The sequence below is a fragment of the Adiantum capillus-veneris genome, chromosome 25, assembly GCF_014529385.1.
Source record: "Adiantum capillus-veneris isolate H3 chromosome 25, ASM1452938v2, whole genome shotgun sequence".
Classification (NCBI taxonomy): domain Eukaryota; kingdom Viridiplantae; phylum Streptophyta; class Polypodiopsida; order Polypodiales; family Pteridaceae; genus Adiantum; species Adiantum capillus-veneris.
The window spans coordinates 1,060,354-1,081,521 of record NC_140955.1 but is presented as its reverse complement, the minus strand read 5'-3'; the positions used below and the strand labels follow the sequence as shown (position 1 = coordinate 1,081,521).

Sequence of the window (21,168 nt, the reverse complement as noted above, 5' to 3'; positions counted from 1 at the left end):
ACTCTCTTGCTATGCGTATTGATGATAACTTTATATCTTTAGTTAACCGACTGAAGAGTATTAAAACTCAACTTGTTTATGTCGAAGCCCCAGTGCCAGAAGAAGATCTCATAGCTGTTTTATTGAAAAGTTTGCCTGATAAATTCCATTAAATTGTTATTGTTTTAAAGGAGAAAGATTCACTGCCCTCCTTGGATGGTATCATCAATTTATTGCAGGAAGAAGAACGAAGGGTATCCCGTACCAATTCTCCCATTATTCCTAGTGCATATATCGTCTCCCATGCAGTATACCCCATCAGTTCTTCTGATACTTCCAGTGCCTATGCCATCACTAATTGTGCTTCTACCTGAGCTTCATCTCGACCATCCATTGGTACCAGATCTTGTGCCATTTGTGGACGCAACAATCATCAAACAAAAGATTGTTTCAAGAAGAATCCTTGTGTTCACTGTGGTAAAACAAATCATCCTTCAAATAGATGCTTTCAAAAGGGTAAAAATCAAATTCATGTGATTGAGGGAGACATTGAATCTCCAATATATTCTGTAGACAATCAAGCTTTTTAGACTCCTTTCATGTTTTTCTTCGTCAAAATAAATTATACGGGCTATAGACACTGCCACACATGAGTGGTAAGACCTCCCAAAATATCAGTTTTTTGTTCAAGTCCTATTTTGTTTTGCTTCTCATGAGGTTATTGGGTACACCTTAAACCCAAGGTTGGCTGTGAACCAAAAACTCCATTTATTGGTAGCTAATTTTTCCACCTATAACCTATCTGTTCAAGGGGGAGTTTTACTATCATAGCACCAGGTTATGGATACACCAAAATCCTTGGTTGGGAGAGAACCTAAAACTCACGGTTGTAGAGTACACCAAAAACTCGAGGTATCATGAGAGTGGCCTGTTTAGTTCGGGCTTGAGGGAAGGATTGTTGGGTTCATGCCCTGTGGTCTAAGCCCGTGGGAAACTCCCCTTTAGCATGCAGAGAAAAGTCCAATCTATGTGGAGTGTGCATCGCACTTTTACTTTATATAAGGTTTTTTTACAAAGAAAAATAATATACAAGCATTGCTTTTTGTTTCTTGGTGTCGAGCCTCTTCTCTCTCTCTCGTTCTGCAATTCTACATGCTCTCTTGCCATGGCTGCACGCCATCACCCCCCATAGACTCAAGCCTAACAGTGTGTGTGTGTGCACGCGGGCCCAGGCAATCATAAAGGATTATGGTTCGTGGTACATGTACCAGTTGAGAAATAAAGTACAGGAAGATAAGGCGATAAGCCTTGGGAAGTCTTGCAGATACTAGAAGGCTTACTGATTCAAAACAAGAGGAATTATGCGCAGCTAAAACCTCATTGATACATAATGATAAGAGAAAACTTGAAAAATGGAAATTAGATCTAGGCAATACGCTTTTATGGATAAAGGTTGTTCATTGAAACAATTCTTTAAGCACTTGCATCATTCGAGGATATCTGCCTCTATCAAAAGGGTTAAAGACGAGGCTAGGCAATGGACAACCAAGAAAGATCAATTGGCGGACTCAATGGTGGGTCACTTTCAACGAGTTTTTGCCAAGCGTCAGAGGTTCCCTCGAGTGAGGTTTTGCAAGCCAAATAGTTATTGTTGTCTTATGTACAACCTATATTGACAATGAATGATGCAGCTTCCCTTGAGGCCAGTTTTACTGAGGATGAGTTGCACGATAGTTTGTTACATCTTGGCCTTTGGAAATCGACTGGATGGGACGGATTGACGGTTGAATTTTTCCTTCGCTTTTGGGAATCTCTTAAGCAGCCTCTCCTTTTCATGATAAATCATGCATGGACCACGCCATCATTGCCGCAATCATCGAAAGGACTGGTGAAATTGTTGCCTAAGCAAGCATTGTGTGAATCCTTCTCACATTGGCATCTAATAACGCTTATGCCGGTCGTTTACAAATTGTTGTCAAAAATGATAGCTACACGTGTTGCTGACCATTTGTTTTCAGGCATACATCCGGCTCAATATGGATTTATCCCTCGCCAGCAAATTATGGATATTTTTGCTAACGCTTTTATTGGAATTGCGTATGCAAAATATATTGCGACAAGATGTGCTCATTATGCAAATTGATATAGAGAAAGCATTTGACATTGTTCATTGAGACTTCACTGCTCAGATCATGACGGCTTTGGGCTTTGGGCCCACGATGCGTCGAGTAGTCTATTTTCTTTATGAAAACAGTCAATCCGCCGGAATTCTTGATGGTGAGCTTACTTGGTTATGGGATCTTGGTCGATCGGTCAGGCAAGGATGCCCTTTGAGTGCCATGTTGTATGCTGTTGCTACACATCCTCTCTATTGTATGTGGACTCCTTGATAGCTTCTGGTCGGCTACATGGATTGCAACTGCCAGCTCATGATCATTTTGTGGCACAAGCGCTTCAACAATAACCAAATGCTTGATAGATTCATTAGGGGACTACGACATGAGGATATCTACAATGGCCTAGTCATTAGAGGTATCACCACTTGGGAAGCAATCACCACCAATGCGATCCAATTGGAGGATAATTTAATGATTCAAGGAGAAAGAGTGTCTGTTGAGCCTAAATCTATTAGCTCGCAAGCATCAGGGCATCAGCCAATGACCCTAAAGCCTATTGCTAAAGAGCCAAAGATATCTGAGACGACTTTAGTAAGCGAATGACTCCATGTTTTGGCCAAGAAATCAACCTGAGGATGTTTGTTGTGTTATGGAAGCACTACATGTTTATGGGTTGGCTGCAGGTCTACAAATAAATTTCCAAAAATCTAAATTGTTGTTGTTGCATCAAATGGATTGGCATGCTATGTTATGGCCAGGTGAAATAGTGAAGCCTGATCAAATTGTGAGAGGCATCTTGGTTATCCATTGGCTTGGTCGATTAACAATGCGAAGTTGTTACAATGGGTTGAGAATAAACTAAGGTCTAAATTGCATTACTGGAAATTGTCTACCTCACCGCTCCATTTAAGACTCAAAATAATGCAGTCCATCTTGGTGGCATACATGCAATTTTTCTTGCCATTGTTGCATTGGCCACCCCGTCGTCTTCGGGATTTCATGTCTCAGATTCTGGAGGACTTCTGGTCCACTTCCTCTCACAAAAAAGGATTGCAATTGCTTGCGATGGATAAGCTCTGTACTCCAAAACGTTGTGGTGGTCTCAATATCCTTCATTTGAGTTCTCATGTTACAGCAAGGAAGGCTACTTTGTTCTTGGTGCTGGTTGAGCAAAAACAGCCCTGGACACAGATGCTTGCATTTTTGTGCTCTCATGCGGTTTCCACGCCAGCTTTCGGCCATTGGCAACCGTCGTATTGGGATGTAGTTTTTGGAAAAATTGAAACTACAATTCCAGGATGTCCCTTTGCTTCCACTCTAGTGGCAGATTGGAAGTTGGTCACGAGGGAATTGTTGTGGAATGGTAGAGATGACGCCTGTGGAAATTCACTGCGATTAGAGAGTTTGCATTGGAGTAGAGTTTTTGCTCAGACTCTTGTTCAACGCTCTCCTAGATAGGCTTAGTATCTCTCCCGCAAAGGTATTGACAGGATGATAGATGTAATAGACGTTGAAGGACGGGTGCTCTCGTTCAGACAAGCTGCTCTTACCTTTGGACTTGGGTTACACTACAGGCGCATGTGGGACACCATTAAGGAGTTGTCGACTCTATATCTCCCATCCCGCCGCTGGTTGAACACAATCGAATTTGCGGTTGGCTCTACGCTGGTTCTTTGATTGGTTCGATACCTGCAAAGAAAGTGCACTATCATTTGCAGTCATCTTCCTGGATCCAAGAACATTGTAACAAGGTATGGAATATGAATAAGAGTGTTACTTGGTGGCGGAGTAAAGTTATGAAAGTGTGGCATGCTAAGCTACCTCTCAAGGAGCATTTGTTCATGCGGAGATGTATTGTTGGGGTTCTCCCCACTGGTAAATTATTGCGCTCTAGGAGATTGGCCTCTTCGCAATGCATTCACTGTGGTGCAGCCATTGAGAATATTCCACACCTACTGTGGTCTTGTTCTCGTATGCGACAATTTGTGGATAGCATCTCTTCAGCTCTTCGCTCCGTTTCCCTGGCTCACAATTTGGTAAATTTTTCTGGATCTTTGGAGTGCTTCCGCCTTTGCTTCGGTCATATGCATACTTTTTCGGATGGGTTAGATTCTGGGTGCTATGGATAGTGTGAAGAGCACGGAATTCCCTCATGTTTCAGCAGATTCAAGTGGAGTATGTTTCTTTCTTCAAGATATCTCTTAGACAGTCTCTTCAAGTTGCCTATGACTTGGACGAGCTCCCTGTTACCCATTACCAGCTCTACTTTGACTGTTTCTGAGTTACAGTTTGTAATACTTTCTATGGGTTTTCCTCGCCTTGAGGTTTCCCATTTGTAATTCAATCTGACATTACAAAAAAAAAAAAGTATGTTTGTGTGTGTTTTGCATTGAAAGTGGGGCTTTAACCCTTTGCATTAAATAAAATCAACCATCTGTCCGTACACAAGAAATATGGGAAAAACCTTGATGGATGTACACCCGTAGAGCTTTTGAGGCATCGATACAGCTGCATCAGGAGGGTGACACGTAAGCATGGTACTCACAGGTCCTAGAGTGGTTTACATCCCATGGTTTGGACATCACAATCCTGCCCCCTTTTCATTATGATCCTGACTCTCCTCATATACGCCTCTCACACACTGAGAGGAATCGTGTACTCAGACAGGACCTCTGGCAGCTCTACATTAGGGAGACATGGATCACACCCAGAGAGCCTCTCTCCACGAAGAGGCAATACTACAGAGATCACTTCCTGACTATCCTAGCAGATGGATTCATCCAGAGACCGAGATACATGGATATCCACATGCCACATAGAGCACGGGTCGCCATCGGACCAGCTCGGAGTATCGTCACACCAGTTAGAGATTGAGAGAGGACAAGCTACACATATCCCCAGAGCAGAGAGGATATGCAGACTTTCCGCAGCAGAGATTGAGAGCGAGGAGCACTATGTTTGCAGATTTAGAGCACATAAGGAGATCAGAGGCAAATACCCGACCTTGTTTGCAGATCAGCCCACTCTACATCAGATTTTTAAGGCCAGAGGCCAGCGACAGTTCGGCCGCTTTCTCCTCAAGATACAGCAGCATCGGGACTCCCTCCTCCAGGTAGCATCAGCTGTGAGAGATGAGCGCCAAACACAGCTCACAGACTTTTTTCAGACGACCATAGCAGCACCATCACCTTCGACTATCCAGAGAGGAGTGACTCTGCAGCAGGCTGAGGAGGCCCAAACGCCCCCGTACGCATGGACGCAGGGCGCCTCGCCTACACCAGAGCGAGATCCAGGAGATTTAGGAGCACTACTATAGATCTTTGGAGGAGAGATGCCTCCGGGCTTTTGCAGATCCAGCAGCCATCTTACAAGGATTGTTCACACCCTATCCGCCCATGCATCCTGTACTACACCCGGATTATGGTACTGGATGGAGCTAGAGATAGGATAGCATTCCATCTTATGATTGTACATTCTACCCCAGCATATAGGATTGCATCTTTTACTCACTTTTGGAGCTCCATCCCCACCCTTGTATCGCTTTTCTCCCCCAGTCATCATACAAGATAGTCACTTTTACTTTTGTACCTTTTATCCTTTACAGATACACAGAGGACACCCGCCTCATGTACTTTGAATTGTCTTATAGGCCGATTTTGGCCTTTTATAGACGTTAAAAAATATCTCTCTCTCTCTCTCTCTCTCTCTCTCTCTCTCATATACATAACAAAGCACGGAGGGTGAGGAAATAGAAGGCACATATAGGTATATCCTCAGTCAAAGAAATGGAACTAATTTTGCGCTTCCCCTCAATGGAAGTAGGGAAGGCGTTCTTGAAAAGGCCAACTTTAAAGAGAGGTGCCTTCTTAGGAGATGGTCTTACCTTGGCACAGCTAGCACACATGATGGGGTCACGCCAAAGATCAGGGCAGCAAGGGAGAAGGGGTAAGCGGCTTTCTATAGAGACATCGTGTTGTGCTTATGGAGAGGCATACCACCACATGACAATGCGAGGCCTATGGGACCAAACTCAACATTGCTACTTGGAACTATAATGGGTCTCTAAGGTCGAAGTGATTCGATCAACGGTGTCGATGTTGTGTAGCTTCCATTAGCCATTTGTGCTTCAATTTGTGTCCCTTTGACATATTCATCATACCTAATCTTGCAGCTAATTCTGGGGAGATAAGAGGGTAAGGGCATCTTTTTTTTCCGAGAAAAAGATCCTTCTATTAGTTAATGAAACTGCCCATAGGGCTACAACCACCTCTACTAGAGAGGGCTACAACACTCATAAGGGGAGACTCTCCCAGTGAAAAAACAGCATATGTACAATGAGGCTAGATCAAGAGATGGGAGGAGGAAAAAGCCACACAAGTGGACGGTAGTGCCAACTGAGCTCCCCCCGAACCACGGTGAAGAAATGCCCAGGGCGTCAGAGTCGAAGGAACTCCCTCTCTGCGCTCTCACATGCGGTCGAAGCTGCCCTAAAGTCTCTCAAACTGTCCCCTGAGAGTATGGATCAGCTCCAGCCAAAAATCCCGAGCAGTCTCCACTGGTGGCACAAGGCGAGCCTTGCAGATGCGGAAGCAACGGGCCTGCCAGATGAACCAAAGTGTCAGGCCACAGACGAGCTCCCAACACACCTCTCTTTCACTGCACCACTCCTGTGGGGTAAGCTCTAAAGTAGGCTGGAGTGTAGATCGACCCCCCTGTATCACTATCATCCTGTTGGTGGAAGACAGCTCAAAGCAGCTACCCCCCAAGTGTATTGTCGTGCTGTGGAAAAAGAGTTGGCATCAGCCGAAGGACACGAAGCCAAACCTGTTGTGCCATAGGACAGTCCCAAAGACAATGGCGCTGACTCTCCACAGGATGGTCACAAGCTGCACATGCTACCGAGAGACCACTATGTACATGCCAGCTTCCCACTGCTGTAGCTCTATGTGCAACCAGCCACTTGAACAAAGTGACTCGCTGCGGTTGTCTTGCATCCCACAACCTCACTCAAAAAGCTGACAAGAACTTAGCTGTGAGACCCTCCTCCTACCAATGAGGTGCTACAGTAGGGCGAGCCTCTCTCCGTGCTGCCAGTATGTGACGTCCCAGTCGAACACTGGACAGTAATCCACTGAGCCCTGCCAGGCACAATAATACCTTTGTCCACGATGGCCTGCTGCCAAGAGTCCGCAATAGTCATCCATACCCCGCCCTGGATGCCACCAAGTCCAAATGCAGCTTACCAGAATGTCTCATACCGCCCACGCAAAAGCTGACCACGTCGTCTAATGCGGCTCTCACACAGATGATGTTCCTGTAGCATAAGAAGGTCAATCTCTCCTCCCACAAGGCATCGCTGAAGCTCCTGACATGGTCAGTCCCTTTGGCACTGAAACTAGGGCCAACCTAATCCTTGCACGTTCCATGAGACAATCCTCATGGAGAGCGAGAGAGAATTGATGTTGCAGCAGCAGCAGCTAACCGTGCTATCTTCGAGGCTGGCTTGGATGTGGAATATTCTGCATCCGAGCGTCCTCGAGATAGGCGTGACTGCAAAGAGTGTCTAGCCCAAGCCCAAGAAGAAGGAGCCATCCACAAGGCAACCTCCTCTGTCCAGGAGTCCTCATGTATGTGTACATAGCATGGCGGGCTCTGCGTGTCAACAAAGAAGTGAACCACAATGTGTCTACATCCTGCCGAGTCTGGAGGTGTCACTGAAAACTTGGCCAACGGCCACAGAGTCTGAACCAAGTCTGTAACCCCTAGGTCTCCCATGTGATGCGAGAATTCGAGGGCATGTGCCTGCAGCCGCGCAACACTGAGTCTAAGGTCCACTGAGGCTGGTCCCTACCGCATAGGAGGGGAAAAAGAAGCCAACTGCTGAGTCCAGGGCCTCTATCCCTCTAGCTACAAGGAATAGTACATGAACTCTGAAGCAAGCTGCCTCAAAGTTTGATGAGGAGTCACCGAGGAACCGTGTAAAATCGTAGGCAAAGAAATCCCAACGACGACGAATGTTGAAACTCGTCAGTCCACGAGGAACTGCTGCAAAGGGGGATGTCTGCACCAGAAGAGGGATGCAAGAAAGGCTGTCCCTCTCTCGCCAAGCGACTCGTGCCAAAAGCGCTGCCAAGAGATCTCCTAGCAGCCGAGGATGGTCCTGCCCCCTAGGTCGGTTGCGGGAAAGGAGCAAGAAGAGATGTGGAAGCAGGGGGGCTAGCGGGAGGAGGAGAGGGGGGGCGGGGAGCGACAGAGGAAGGAGGGCGAGGTGGAGAGGCGGAGGGAGGAGACGAGGGGGGGAGAACTCGGAGAGGGGAGGTGTTGTCGGAGGTGAGGCTGAGGTGGAGGGTGGAGCAAGGACCTCGTCCTGCTAAAGAGGGTCGGAACCGTCCCCTGTGGGAACCCACTACTGCTGGACTGGAGCCTGGGGACCACTCTGAGTGACAGGTTGGCGAGGTGGCCCCTGTTGACGTCGACCACAAACTTGCTGCCAACCCTCCTCCGCTTGAGCCCCAGGCTCGAAGGATGGCTCTGCTTGCGTAACCTGTGACTCTGTCTGCTGATGCTGGCCGGCCCTTGAAGGCTGGGGTTGAGCCTGAGGTGTAGGTCGGGGTCTCCTCCGTGGACAGGCCTTCGCAAGATGGCCCATCTAACGACAAATAAGACATTGATCCGGGAGGCCCGAATACTCCACGCTCTGACGGAACCAACCTCCACTCACCCTAGGTAGTAGGATGACCTTCGGGAGAGGACGAGTGTCCCGAACCAGAACACGTACTGTGGGGATGTCGGCCGCCTTGGCAGCTTACAGAGGCTGCCGTGCAAGGTGTCTCCAAGACAGTCCCAATCTCTGAGCCTATCCTGGAAAGGAGCGGAAGGTACTCCCTACACAGGCCGGGGAAGCACGCTGAGATGGGCAGGTCTACGCCCTCGACAAGAACGTCGGTAGCTGGATCGAAACCATGGCGCCAATGTCGAAAGTGTGCGCAAACTTCTCGGATGGCAAGAGGCTCATCGCAATGACCTTGGACGCCATCTCGGGAGTCTCAAACTCTATCTGGTAGTAGCCACGTCCGGGAAATTGAACATCGAGAATCTTGCCGACCTCGGCTAGAAGGCGGGCCTAAAGAAGATCACGCTCCTCTCCACTGCTAGGTCGGGTGCCGATGATCTTGCAGATGATGGAAGTCGCTTGGAGTCGCTCCACCTCTGCGGCTAGGCTCGCTTGCTCTGGCAGTGAGAGAGCAAGTCGGATGTTGGGCTTTGCAGGGTCGGGCGAGGGGGCTTCTGGAGAGTCCCTCTGGGGCGGAGCATGAGCCTCCATCTGTGTCTGCTGCTAACAGAAATGCGAAAGGAGTGAAAGCGAGGCCAAGCCTTGCTAAAGAGAGCACACCAAACTGCGAGTGAGTAGTAGGGCGAGTCCTTCGAGCAAAACCGAGGAGGGGGGGTTGGGTTCTCGACTGCTGGTAAAGAGATAGGCAGCAAGGGGGGGGGCCGGGGGGGGACAGGGTGTGCGGGGGCTGAGGGCAACAAACGAAAAGGGGGGGGAGGGGGGATGGCGAGCAGCGAGGGAGTGGGAGAGCGAGCTAAGCAGGTCGTTGGTTGGGCACAAGCACAGCAGCACGCAGGCAAGGGTAGGCAGGGGCGGCGCGCAGCGCGAGGGCAGGGGAGGGAGAGCAGCTAGTGATGGCGAGAGGGGGGCGACAGATGCAGGCGAGGGAGGCGTACGAGAGCAGCAGCGAGCTCGCTCAGTTACTTATTGATCAAGATAAGGGCATTTTGATCTTTGACTTCTCCCATAGCTCTACATGGTTCATTGGATGCATCAACGGCAGGAACACCCATCAAGTTGGAAATCAATCCAACTAAAGGTCAAGACTTCTTATTTCTTGTGCTTTCATACATAGAGGGTCTTTTGTTATTGGGGTTTTTTGGGCAATCCCAAGCAATGTGACCATGAAGGCCACATTTGTAACACCTTCCTTCTAATCGGTACTGTGCCATCTCTTTAGAATTGAGCGTTCGAGGACTCTTGGAAACTGAATCTACTCTTGGTTGTGGGGTATCTTGGGTAGAGAAGCGAGGATTTGGATTTCTCTTTTGGGAAGGGTCAGTGAATACCAATTCTTTCTTCATAATGTGATAGCCCACTCTTGCATGTGGCCTAAGTTGTCGCATATTTGATACCACTTTTCCTATATAGTAATCTCGTAATGGAAAAGGTAGGCCCACAATGTACTTCTCAACCTGTTGTGCAAAAGTAATGTCTCGAGAGGTGGAAATCGGTAAATAAGCGTCCCAAAATCTTTGATTGTAAATTTGAAGAATGTCTGAAGGGCAGAAAGCGAGCTTGAAGTCATGCCAAGTCTTCGGACTTTCCGGTTTCTTGGTTAGGGCAGCCCACCAGGTCAAAGAACTATCTTTGAGAAAAGAAGTGACTTGTACCAACTTGGATTCTTCTGTAAAGTTTCCGTTATTGAACAGAACGTCAAATTGTTGTAAGAACTAGACAGCATTGTAGGAATCTTGGATGCTTGAGAAGGTGAAAATTTAACCGTAGCACCACCATCCTTGAAAGGTTTTGGACATGATTCTGCCACAGGAGGTGCTAAGTAATAGTAATAATGGTGATGGTGCCCATCCGTTGCATAAGTGGATGCACTTGGTGGTGGGGGAACATAGAGCGGGGGGGAATCTGTAATGGTACTTCGGAGACCACACGCAGCTGTTCTTGTGAAGCCATGTCCTTGAAAATGCCTCCTAAAAATTGAGGCATCTCCAGAATTCTATCGTGAAGGAGTAGTCGGGTAATTTCGGGGAGGATCAGAGGACTAAATCTGGGAAGATCGGGGTGGCATAACAGGGTTAGCAAGGGGATTCAAGGTGCTCAAATAGCTATGCAAAGCTTCCAAATCAATCCTATCATCTTCGGCCTTTGTGTTTGTTGTTCTGCTAAATATACCAATCATCGTACCACATACTGGGCATGTGTCTCGTCAGGGAGACTTTGGGTGTGTGATCTCCCAATGCTTCCTTCATTTCGACAGGATCTTGGGTTCTTTATGGCTTATGCCCCTTAAGACAAAGCGATGAAGATGGGAGAGCTCCTGATGTGCAATGAACTAAGGGCGGAGTGGCTAGTAAATCCGGGGCAAGGAAACGAAGAAGCTTTGATTTAAAAAAATCTATAAATTCTGGAAGCACCGTCTTGCTCTGTCTGCTCTTTGGTAGAACCGGTATGCTCTCCAAAAAGCACACGCCCGAAGCTCTAATACCACTGTAATTACTTCCGGCAAGGGATCGGACGGAAACACAAAGATAACTGTAAACTACATACTTGGCAACACTTTCAATACTTCAAACAGCTTAAATAACAGAGAGAGAAGACAACACGACTCGACGGAGTTCCGCGCCAAGACATGTTGGCCCCAAAGGCTGCAACTCTTTTGGTATTTCTTTATTATTGATCTGCAAAAGTACAACTCGCGCTAGGCCCAGGTCTTCCAGCTTTGCGTCCAGATTCCTGAAAGAATGGCCCTAGGGAACTTATAAAGAGTACATGGGATGCTAAGAGCAGAGCCCCAAAAGCATTAGGTTCAAAAGCACTTATTCCTAAAAGCATCCGCTCTCAAAAGCTAGCGCTAAAAACTGCCAGTTTCAGCCAGTTCAAAAAGCAAAAATTCCGTACAGGTGCCACGTGAATAGCGCAAATTGCAGTACTCCGAACAATGCTATGCTAGCATGTCAGCGCGAATTGCGGGTTGTCTGTACAGATCTGCCACATCATGAGCTTCAGCGTGGGAGACCTTGTGTGTTTGTGTGTGTGTGCGCGCTCCTTTATTATATTGCTTTAAGGCCCTAGGAACTTGGGCCCCCTCGGCAAGACTTCACAAGTTGGGTTTTCTTTCTGCTTCTTCTTCTTCGAGATTTTAGGCCTCTCGGCCAGTTCTTGCAAAAACCGGTCAAGTTCGTCAAGGACCCGAAGGCCCCTTAGAAATCCTGACATCACATAGATGGCATTCAAATGCAACTACCACCTAGGGAAAACTGACACGGCACATAGGATTCCAAATCTGACCTAGAAATTGGCATGGACAACCTTTCTAGGTTGAGTGAGTCTCATGCAGGCTAAACAAACACATTGGACCGAAGCGTCTGTGACCTTGACACAAAAACCCTAACCTTAAAACCTGTCACAGAGATGGTAAAGAAGGCTTTTGATAGGATGAAGACTTGGAGAGCATATAATCATGATGGCTTGGTAGCTGAGCATTCTATACATGCGAAGCATCTATTGGCTGATCTTCTTGCATTAATGTTTAACAAAGCTATGTGTGAGGGTTCTCCTAATACTTGGAGCATGTCCATGATTGTAACTATTTTCAAATCTGGAGACCCTAGTTTACCTGGGAATTACTGCACTATCATGATTGGACACACACTAGCTAGATTATATTGAGCATGAGCTAAGCTAATTTGCACAGACAGAGGGCATCCGAGCACCACACCAGGCTGGTTTCATAACCTTGTAGACTCATACGGGGGATCATAACCGTGTACAGAACAGTTACAAGACGAGTGTGTACGCCACAGGGGATGTCAAACACTTTTCACTCCACTATTGGGGAGAAACGGGACTGCCCACTATCCCCCATTCTTTTTGGCATGTATGTGTATGAGCCTTCAAACTACATAGAGAGGGAGGGTGACAGAGAAGCACAGTTGGAAGGGACATGGATACCCCTAATGTCCTGTGCGGATGATATTGTGCCTATTTTAGATTCACTTGAGGTGATGCAGCGCCATCTTGATGCTTTACACACATTTGCGCACAAGATATTGGTATGTCTGTTAACCTTGGGAAGCCCAAGGTTATGGTATTCGACACTATAATGCAATGGGTCAAGCGATCGGCACTCAATATTACTTATGGACAGGACTGAGTGGAGTATGTGGATTTGTACACTTACCTTGGGGTGGCTCTTAGTGGCCCCATTTTCTCCATGAGGAGAGCAGCAGAGACTAGACTGGCTCGAGCATGCGCAGCTTTGGGAGGTTTGGAGAGGATAAGTTCATAGGTTCAATTCCAGGAGCCTCGCACCAAGCTATGGCTTTTTGATACGCTGGTTGTCTCAGCTATGTTATTTGGAGTGCAGATATGGGGACTCTCAATAGATCATCATTGTCGTTAGCATGGACATTCAAATGGGTGGTCAGACATGAAGAGGCCAATTATCTCCATGATCTCCGGGATGATCAAGGCTAAGGCCTCAGTTCCCCATGCAATCATTCGAGCACAATTGGCTGCCCCTCCTTTGGTGGTGGAGGCTCTTACGAGATCAAAGGCATTCATACATATCTTAGGGGCGCCCCCATGAGATTGTTATGGTCGGCTGGCTCTGGAGTCCTCACGGCGCTTGACACCACACGAAAATACATCATGTTGGTATGCACAGATGGCAGCATGGTTTGAGCTACATGGTTTCTCTATGGACAGGCTCCCCCCTCCTCAGTATTCTCTAGATGCACCCTCTCTCTCACACAGAGGGAGGTCACTAGAAGCTCCCCCCCTCTCAGGCTCGCACAAATGGCCGTATGGTTTGAGCTACATGGTTTCTCTATTGGACAACCCCCCCCCCCCCCCCCCCGCCCACCCCCAAGTATTCTCTAGATGCATCTCTCTCTCTCTCTCTCTCTCTCTCTCTCTCTCTCTCTCTCTCTCTCACATCACGCCATCTCTCTCTCTCTTTACCATGCTTTCGTTTAGGGTTCGCTGCTGTATTTTAGGGTTCGCGACCTGTTTTTAGGGCTCGCGACCTGTATTTTAGGGTTCGCGAACTTTTTTTTTTTTTTTTTTTTTTTTGGGGGGGTTGTTGGACAGATCTGCGTTTTAGGGTTTGCTGCATTTTCTGCACTTTAGAAACATCATTCCTCTCTTCTCTCTCTCTCTCTCTCTCTCTCTCTCTCTCTCATGTCATCCCCAACCTCACCTATGGCAACAAGCAAACTCAAATATATGCTTCACTCCAAACGAATTTCCATCATTGAATTGGAAATGAAAGCATGGAGAAAAGAGATGGAAGATTGGAGGAACGCGAAGACCGTTTTCCTCCGAGAAAATGAAGAAAAGGAGAAGAGGTGGAAGGACGAGAAGGATCATCTTCTCAACAAGATCGCCACGTTGGAGAATAGCATTTTGGACCTCCACAAAGAAGTGTTGGAAACACGGTCAAAAAATGGGCTTGAAGAGGGGGAATTTCAGCCCTCTTTGAGGGAAGAAATTGACAACATCAATGAGGAGAAGAAGTCATGGGCCGCGGTCATATCCGAAACGCAAAAGAAAGTAGAGGAGGCCGAAAAATGGATTGAGGTTGCCAAGAAAGGGAAAGGTAAGGAAGCTCCTTGTACACCCACTCTTATCAACATGACCCTCGAAGAGGAACAAAGAAGGAGGGTGCGGGCTCTACATGTGAGGGTAACCGGCCTCAAGGACATAAACAATGTGGAAAAAGAGGTCACAAGCCTCACATCAATGATGGGGGTGGAGAAGCCTTCACACACAAAGGCATGGAGAGTGGGCAAGAAGAGTGAGGGCCCCGGAGAATCTTCAAAGGAAAGAGCTCTCATACTACGCTTCCCTTCATTGGAAGAGAAGAAGGAATTCTTGAGGAAGAGACCTACTCTCAAGAAGATAGGTATTTTCTTAGGCGATGACCTCACTCTCTCACAACTTGCGCATATGAGAGAAGTAATGCCCGAGATTCAAGCGGCAAGGGAGAAGGGGAAGATGGCCTTTTACAGAGATGGTCGGGTGGTGATTGTAGAGCGGCGCTCTACATGACGGTGCGAGACCTATGGGACCACATTGAGGATGGCGACTTGGAATTGTAATGGGTCTATGAGGTTGGATGTTGGTGCCTTTGAGGACAGTTTCAGAGACAAGGACATTGTTTTCTTTTCAGAGACTCACCACGCCCCTGGCCAACTGTTGCCACATGTGGTGGGATACAAATGGGAGACAGCCCACAGAACAGTCACGAGATCTGAGCATGGGAGTAGAGGTTCAAGAGGAGTAGCGGTGTTGTTTAGGGAGGAGCTACAGCCACTACTACATATTGTACGGAGAGATGATCAGGCTAGATACATGTGGGTGAGGCTGAGAGCTGACACAGGTCGATTTCTATATATTGCTATATGTTACTTCCCCCCCAGTACGTCAGTATATGCTGTATCCAGAGGGCAGTCGCCTTTCTCAATTCTAGATGATGATATATGGGAGTTTTCTAGGGATGGTGATATCATCCTCCTAGGAGACTTCAATGCTCGAACGGGCAACTGTCAGACAGTCTTCTACGACACTTCAGATGAGATGCTTAGAGAGTTGGATGTGGGTGAGCTGGGGTTTGACAGATGCTCACATGACAGAGAGCAGACTGAGTATGGGAGATACCTCACGGAGATGACGACTACACATGGGCTAGCCATACTTAATGGCTTACAGCGGTTTCCTGGAGCAGCAGGCTTCACATGCTTTCCACACAGACATGGGGCCAGTACAGTGGACTATGTTATGACACAGCCGAGCTTTATTCCTTGTATTCAAGATTTCACAGTGGGAGCCAGACCAGTGGGCGTAGCAGTGGATCATGCTCTCTTGACACTGTCCGTATCTTTTCAGTTTAGTACAGCCCAGAAATCAGGAGGCAGGTCACACACCCGTTATACATTTACACCAGAGACTGACTCGGTTTATACAGAGGCGATCTGGGATCGTCTATGCACAGTTGCTCCAGGCCTCTCAGTAGAGGAGTGCACTACTTTACTGACTGAGACACTACATGATGCAACATCAGAGGCATACCCACACACTCAACCGGATCGGAGGCGACATTCTGGGAGCATGCCCCAGAATAGTTGGTATGATGAGGAGTGCAGAGAGATGAGAGCCCAGCTTCAGAGGGATCTTCATTTAGGAGTCATCACCTACAGACAGTCGCGGATTGCTTTCCGGCGTCTTGTGCGAAAGAAGAAACGAGCTTACCTGGCCCAGATGGAGCGAGACTTGTATCAGTTGTTCTTGAGTAGAGACTCAGGCGAGGCATGGCGACTCTTCCATGAGCACTCCCCTCCCCCAGTGATTACTTCTCCTGATGTGTGGGGCCAGTATGCGACATCGTTATATACGGTTCCTGGGCAGGATCCCCTTCCAGATCCTACAGAGCCATGTCCACCTACGAGCACCTTCTTTACCACTGAGATGGTAAAGAGAGCCATTGACAGGATGAGGACTAGGAGGGCTTACGATCATGACGGTCTAGTGGCGGAGCACTTTATACATGCTAGGGATATGCTGATGGAGGTTCTTGCAGTGTTGTTCAATCGTGCCATGTGTGAGGGATTACCTGAGACTTGGAGGTTGTCTACTATTGTGCCTATATTCAAGGCAGGTGATCCTACAGAGCCTGGAAATTACCGCACTATTATGGTTGGACACACACTGGCACGATTGTATGCATCCATTATTGAGCAGCAGTTGAGTAACTGGGCAGAGGGTGAGGGTGTACGGGCAAAGGGACAGGCAGGTTTCAGGAGGGGTTTCTCCACTCTTGACCATATTCTGACACTCAGAGCTATCATTGAGGAGGGCAGGTCACATGGGAGACGGATTTATTGTAGCTTTGTGGATTTCCGCAAAGCATTTGACATGGTACCGAGAGCTCGACTGATGCGCAGACTGCAGGAGATGGGGGTGCCCACAGTGTTGATTTGGGGGATTATGGCTTTATACAGATCAGTGATGGGACATGTACGCACCCCAGAGGGGATATCTGACTTAGTTCACTCCACTATCGGGGTGAAACAGGGTTGCCCATTGTCTCCTACTCTATTTGGTATGTATGTTGATGAGGTGTCTGATTACATTGACAGAGAGGGTGATAGAGGTGCCCAGCTGGCAGGGACGTGGATCCCATTGTTGTTATATGCTGATGATATTGTCTTGATCTCTGACTCACCAGAGGGTATGCAGCGACAGTTGGATGCATTACACAGTTTTGCAGAGGATAGTGGATTGTCTGTAAACCTTGGTAAAACCAAGGTCATGGTGTTTAACACCACACCGCAGTGGATCAGGAGATCGGCACCGACCTTCACGTATGGTCAAGAGATTGTGGAGTATACAGATGCATACACTTACCTTGGGATAGTCTTCACTGGGCCGAGGTTTTCTTTGGGGAGAGCAGCAGAGACTAGACTGACCAGAGCTTATGCGGCCTTGGGAGGCTTGGAGAGGATGTGTTCGCAGGTTCAGTTCCAGGAACCTCGGACAAAGTTATGGCTCTTTGATACTTTAGTAGCCTCAGCTATGATGTATGGGGTACAGGTATGGGGACCTCCTGTAGGCCAGGATGGTTGGAGACGTATGGAGAGGCCCTTGGTATCTATGATCTCCCGATTGATTAGAGCCAAGGCCTCCGTACCTCACGCGATCATTCGAGCAGAGCTAGCTGCCCCCCGCATGGAGATTGAGGCGCTTACCAGATCAGTGTCCTTTGTGCACAGCCTATGGGATACTACTAGAGACAGATATGCTAGACTGGCCCTTGAGTCTTCCAGACAGTTAGCTCTACAGGGGGACACTTCATGCTGGTATGCACAGATGACTTCATGGTTTCAGACGCATGGCTTCACCATGGACAGGTTGCCCCCTTTCCAGTATTCTCTTCAGGCACCCTCGCTGTCTCTTACACGGGTGGAGATCACTAGACTCATTCGTCAGGACCTGATCCAGCTCGACACCAGGAGGACATGGATAGAGCCGCCTCAAGAGTTGAGCACGAATATGGCTTTCTATAGAGAGCATCTTCTCCACCTCACAGGAGATGGGTTTGTGATTCGACCCAGCTACATGGACACACATATGTCTCATGGTTTGCGTTGTGCCATTGGTCAGATACGCACATCCTCACATCAGCTCGAGATTGAGACTGGTAGATTCAGGGGGATACCAGCAGACAACAGGATATGCCGATTATGCCAGAGAGAGCCAGAGACAGAGTTGCACTACATATGTCATTGCACAGTGTTCTATGAGATACGGGGGCGTTTCCACTGCTTATTCAGAGAGGGTTTTGGTCCTCTATCTAGGGTCATGAGTTATGAGGATCAGAGATGTCTTGGACTATATCTACTTGAGTTACACAGGTATAGAGACACTTTACTGGGGAGAGCTAGAGAGAGGCAGTCCCAGAGACACATTACAGATTTCTTTTCACTAGATATGGGACAGCCAGAGGAGCAGCCACCACTGCAGAGCTCGTCCCACACTCATTCGACCACTACTGGCACTCTCATCGACCGAGCATTGGAGCTACAGAGATACAGACGACCGCGACTGAGGAGAGGAGCTACACAGCATCGACGGAGACTACAACAGAAGATTCGAGCCATACTCTCTCGACATTCAGAGTGCAGATGAGGATGGATCCTCACCATTTCTTCCATCTTTGTTTCACACACTGTTACATCCAGTTTACCGGGTACCTATTGTATCAGCTGCTACACCCACGTAGTTTTAGATTGTAGTAGTAGTAGTAGTATTTTGTTCCACTTCTAGTTCTTTTCTAGTTCTTTTGTACCCAGACATGGTATTAGATTCACTATTTTGTAACTGATTGGTCTCATAGGTCATTTTGGCCTTTTGAAGACGTTAATATAACATTTCATTTCATTTCTCTCTCTCTCTCTCTCTCTCTCTCTCTCTCTCTCTCTCTCTCTCTCTCTCTGATTGGTCTCATAGGTCATTTTGGCCTCTTGTAGACGTTAATATATCATTTCATTTCTCTCTCTCTCTCTCTCTCTCTCTCTCTCTCTCTCTCTCTCTCTCTCTCTCTCTCTCTCTCATGTGGAGGGAGATCACTAGACTTATACAATGGGATTTGTTTCAGTTGGATACCCAGAGGACATGGATACAGCCTATACAGGGGCCCGGCACGATGATGATTACATATACAGAGCATTTTCTCCAGCTCACATATATTGAGAATATGGCGAGGGAGCTATGTATGCAACCCTTGGATCGAGCCTGTGTGTACTTGGCTCGTCATGAAGGTGTAGGAGAGAAAAATGTAATTGAGCGCACACTTTTATTGGAGGACAATGAACCAAAGAGGCAAAGGATGGATGCCCATAGGGAGGAACCCTCCGTCAGTTCACATTATGCGAGAATGTCACAAGCAATGCATGAAGCAGAAATTGCACAACTTTCAGCTGAAAAACTTAATGCGCATCGATCTAGTGATGGACTGCATAATTGGTCACATGTACACCATGGTCACAAGTCCCATACAATACATGCTTCAAAGTATGCATTTTAATAGGGATGAAGTGGAAGAACATGTTCCTATGCAAATCATGTAGAGCCATTTAGACTGCATAATTGTAATATTCAGCCGCATATACCTCCTTCAAAAGGGGAAGTAATGCATCAGCCAACAGCTTCATTCATGTGTCAATTTTGGACTCACAACACTCAGGATGCAAACAAATCCATGGAGCCTTACGATGTCAAGGACAGGAATAAATTTGTGACGCTCGATGCATTCTATGGTGAGTTTGATGCTCAGATTGTATTGCTTTTGGCGATGAAGTCTTCACCAAAACATCCGTGCTTCGTCATGTGAGTATGTTTTTGAAAGGTACAACTCCACATTGGTGGATATTTGTAAAGCTATCACCTCTACCAATCAAGACTTGGAAAGTCTTAAAAGAACGCTTCTTTGCTTAATTCCTATCACCAAATGCAATGCAAACCATCACTCAAAGATGGGACGAAATTCGGCAATTAGAGGGTGAGAAGGTTCTCCAATATGTAGAGAAGTTTTGGAAAGCTTTGTTATAAACCTCTCCATTTTTGTCCATCTCTAAGGCAGAGAAGAAGAGAAAGTTCATTGGAGAATTACTTCCTGCGTACCAAAAGGGCATAGAGTTGCCTCCTAAGGATACTTTACCTCGGCTTATTGCTTCGGCTCTTGCCACAGAGGCATCGGAATTGAAAATTTCGCAATCTAACAAGGATGTGACCCCTACGAAAGACAAAAGAGAGGGCGAGTCATAGCCTGCAAAATTCTGGGCAGCCATCTAAAAGATGCAAACCTCCACCAAATCAAGTCCAAAAGTCGAAAAGAAGTTGTTCAATAAGCGACCATTTAAACCCGCAACTTATGGGCTTACTTTGGAGCATAAAAGGAGTATATGTGCGAAGGCAAGTGCTTTACTTGTGGAAGCAAACAGCACATTGTCAAAGCTGTCCCAAAAAGAAGAAGAATGATGATAACAAGAATGCAAAGCCTAAAGTGCATATGATTCCGGATGTACAAGGGGATGCACCGCATGAAGATAAAAGCAAGAGTTGTACGCAAGGCTTGCGGAAAACTTAAGGATCAACCCGCTCTCTTTATGTTTGATGATTGGGACTTGAAAATTTCATATCTACGCAAACGGCGGCATGTCTCATAGGTCGAGTTCGGCGTTTGAAGATGTAAATCAAATCTCTCTCTCTCTCTCTCTCTCTCTCTCTCTCTCTCAACAGTTAATATTGACATTCTCTTTTTTGAATTAAAACAAGGTCTTGATGGCGTTTATCCTCATAAAGCACACAAAAAAAATGAGGTGTACTTATGCTACTCACGTTAGTTGTTCACTCTCATCTGAATCGAAAAGAAAAGTACAAAAACCAGCTTCTTGAAGAGCCATCCTTTTCTCCTCATGAGAGCAAGTTCCTGAAACATCCCTGCCCGGTGTAGAAATTGGAAAGGGTGAGACATGATAATGCTTAATTGTTCCCTTCATATTTCCATCAAAAATTACTAAAGCAAACCCCTGTGTGTGTGTGTGTGTGTGTGTGTGTGTGTGTGTGTGTGTCTATTAAACGAAATAAATAGCACACCAGTGAACAAGATGTTCAAAAAGACGATTGGCTAAAGATGTCAAGGCAAAGATAAGTACAGAAACAATTCAGTCTTTGAATCATAACTATACAATATAGTAAGAATGAAGTATCATTCCAAAGGAA

At 47.0% G+C, this 21,168-nt stretch overlaps 1 protein-coding gene across 4 annotated transcripts in view; it reads right to left on the bottom strand.

Annotated features, from left to right (window-relative positions):
• LOC147424310 (NAD(P)-binding Rossmann-fold superfamily protein) overlaps positions 1–21,168 on the bottom strand; it is an 89,552-nt gene that overhangs the window by 46,201 nt on the left and 22,183 nt on the right. For 2 of the 4 annotated variants that reach the window (XM_086499925.1, XM_086499923.1), the window contains exon 2: positions 20,785–20,886. The exons of 1 other annotated variant lie outside the window; for it this stretch is intronic. In XM_086499925.1, coding sequence (XP_086356051.1) covers positions 20,785–20,886 — 102 coding nt within the window. Of the gene's footprint in view, positions 1–20,784; positions 20,961–21,168 lie in introns of those variants that run through there. One more of the 4 variants, XM_086499926.1, reaches the window with a different exon arrangement.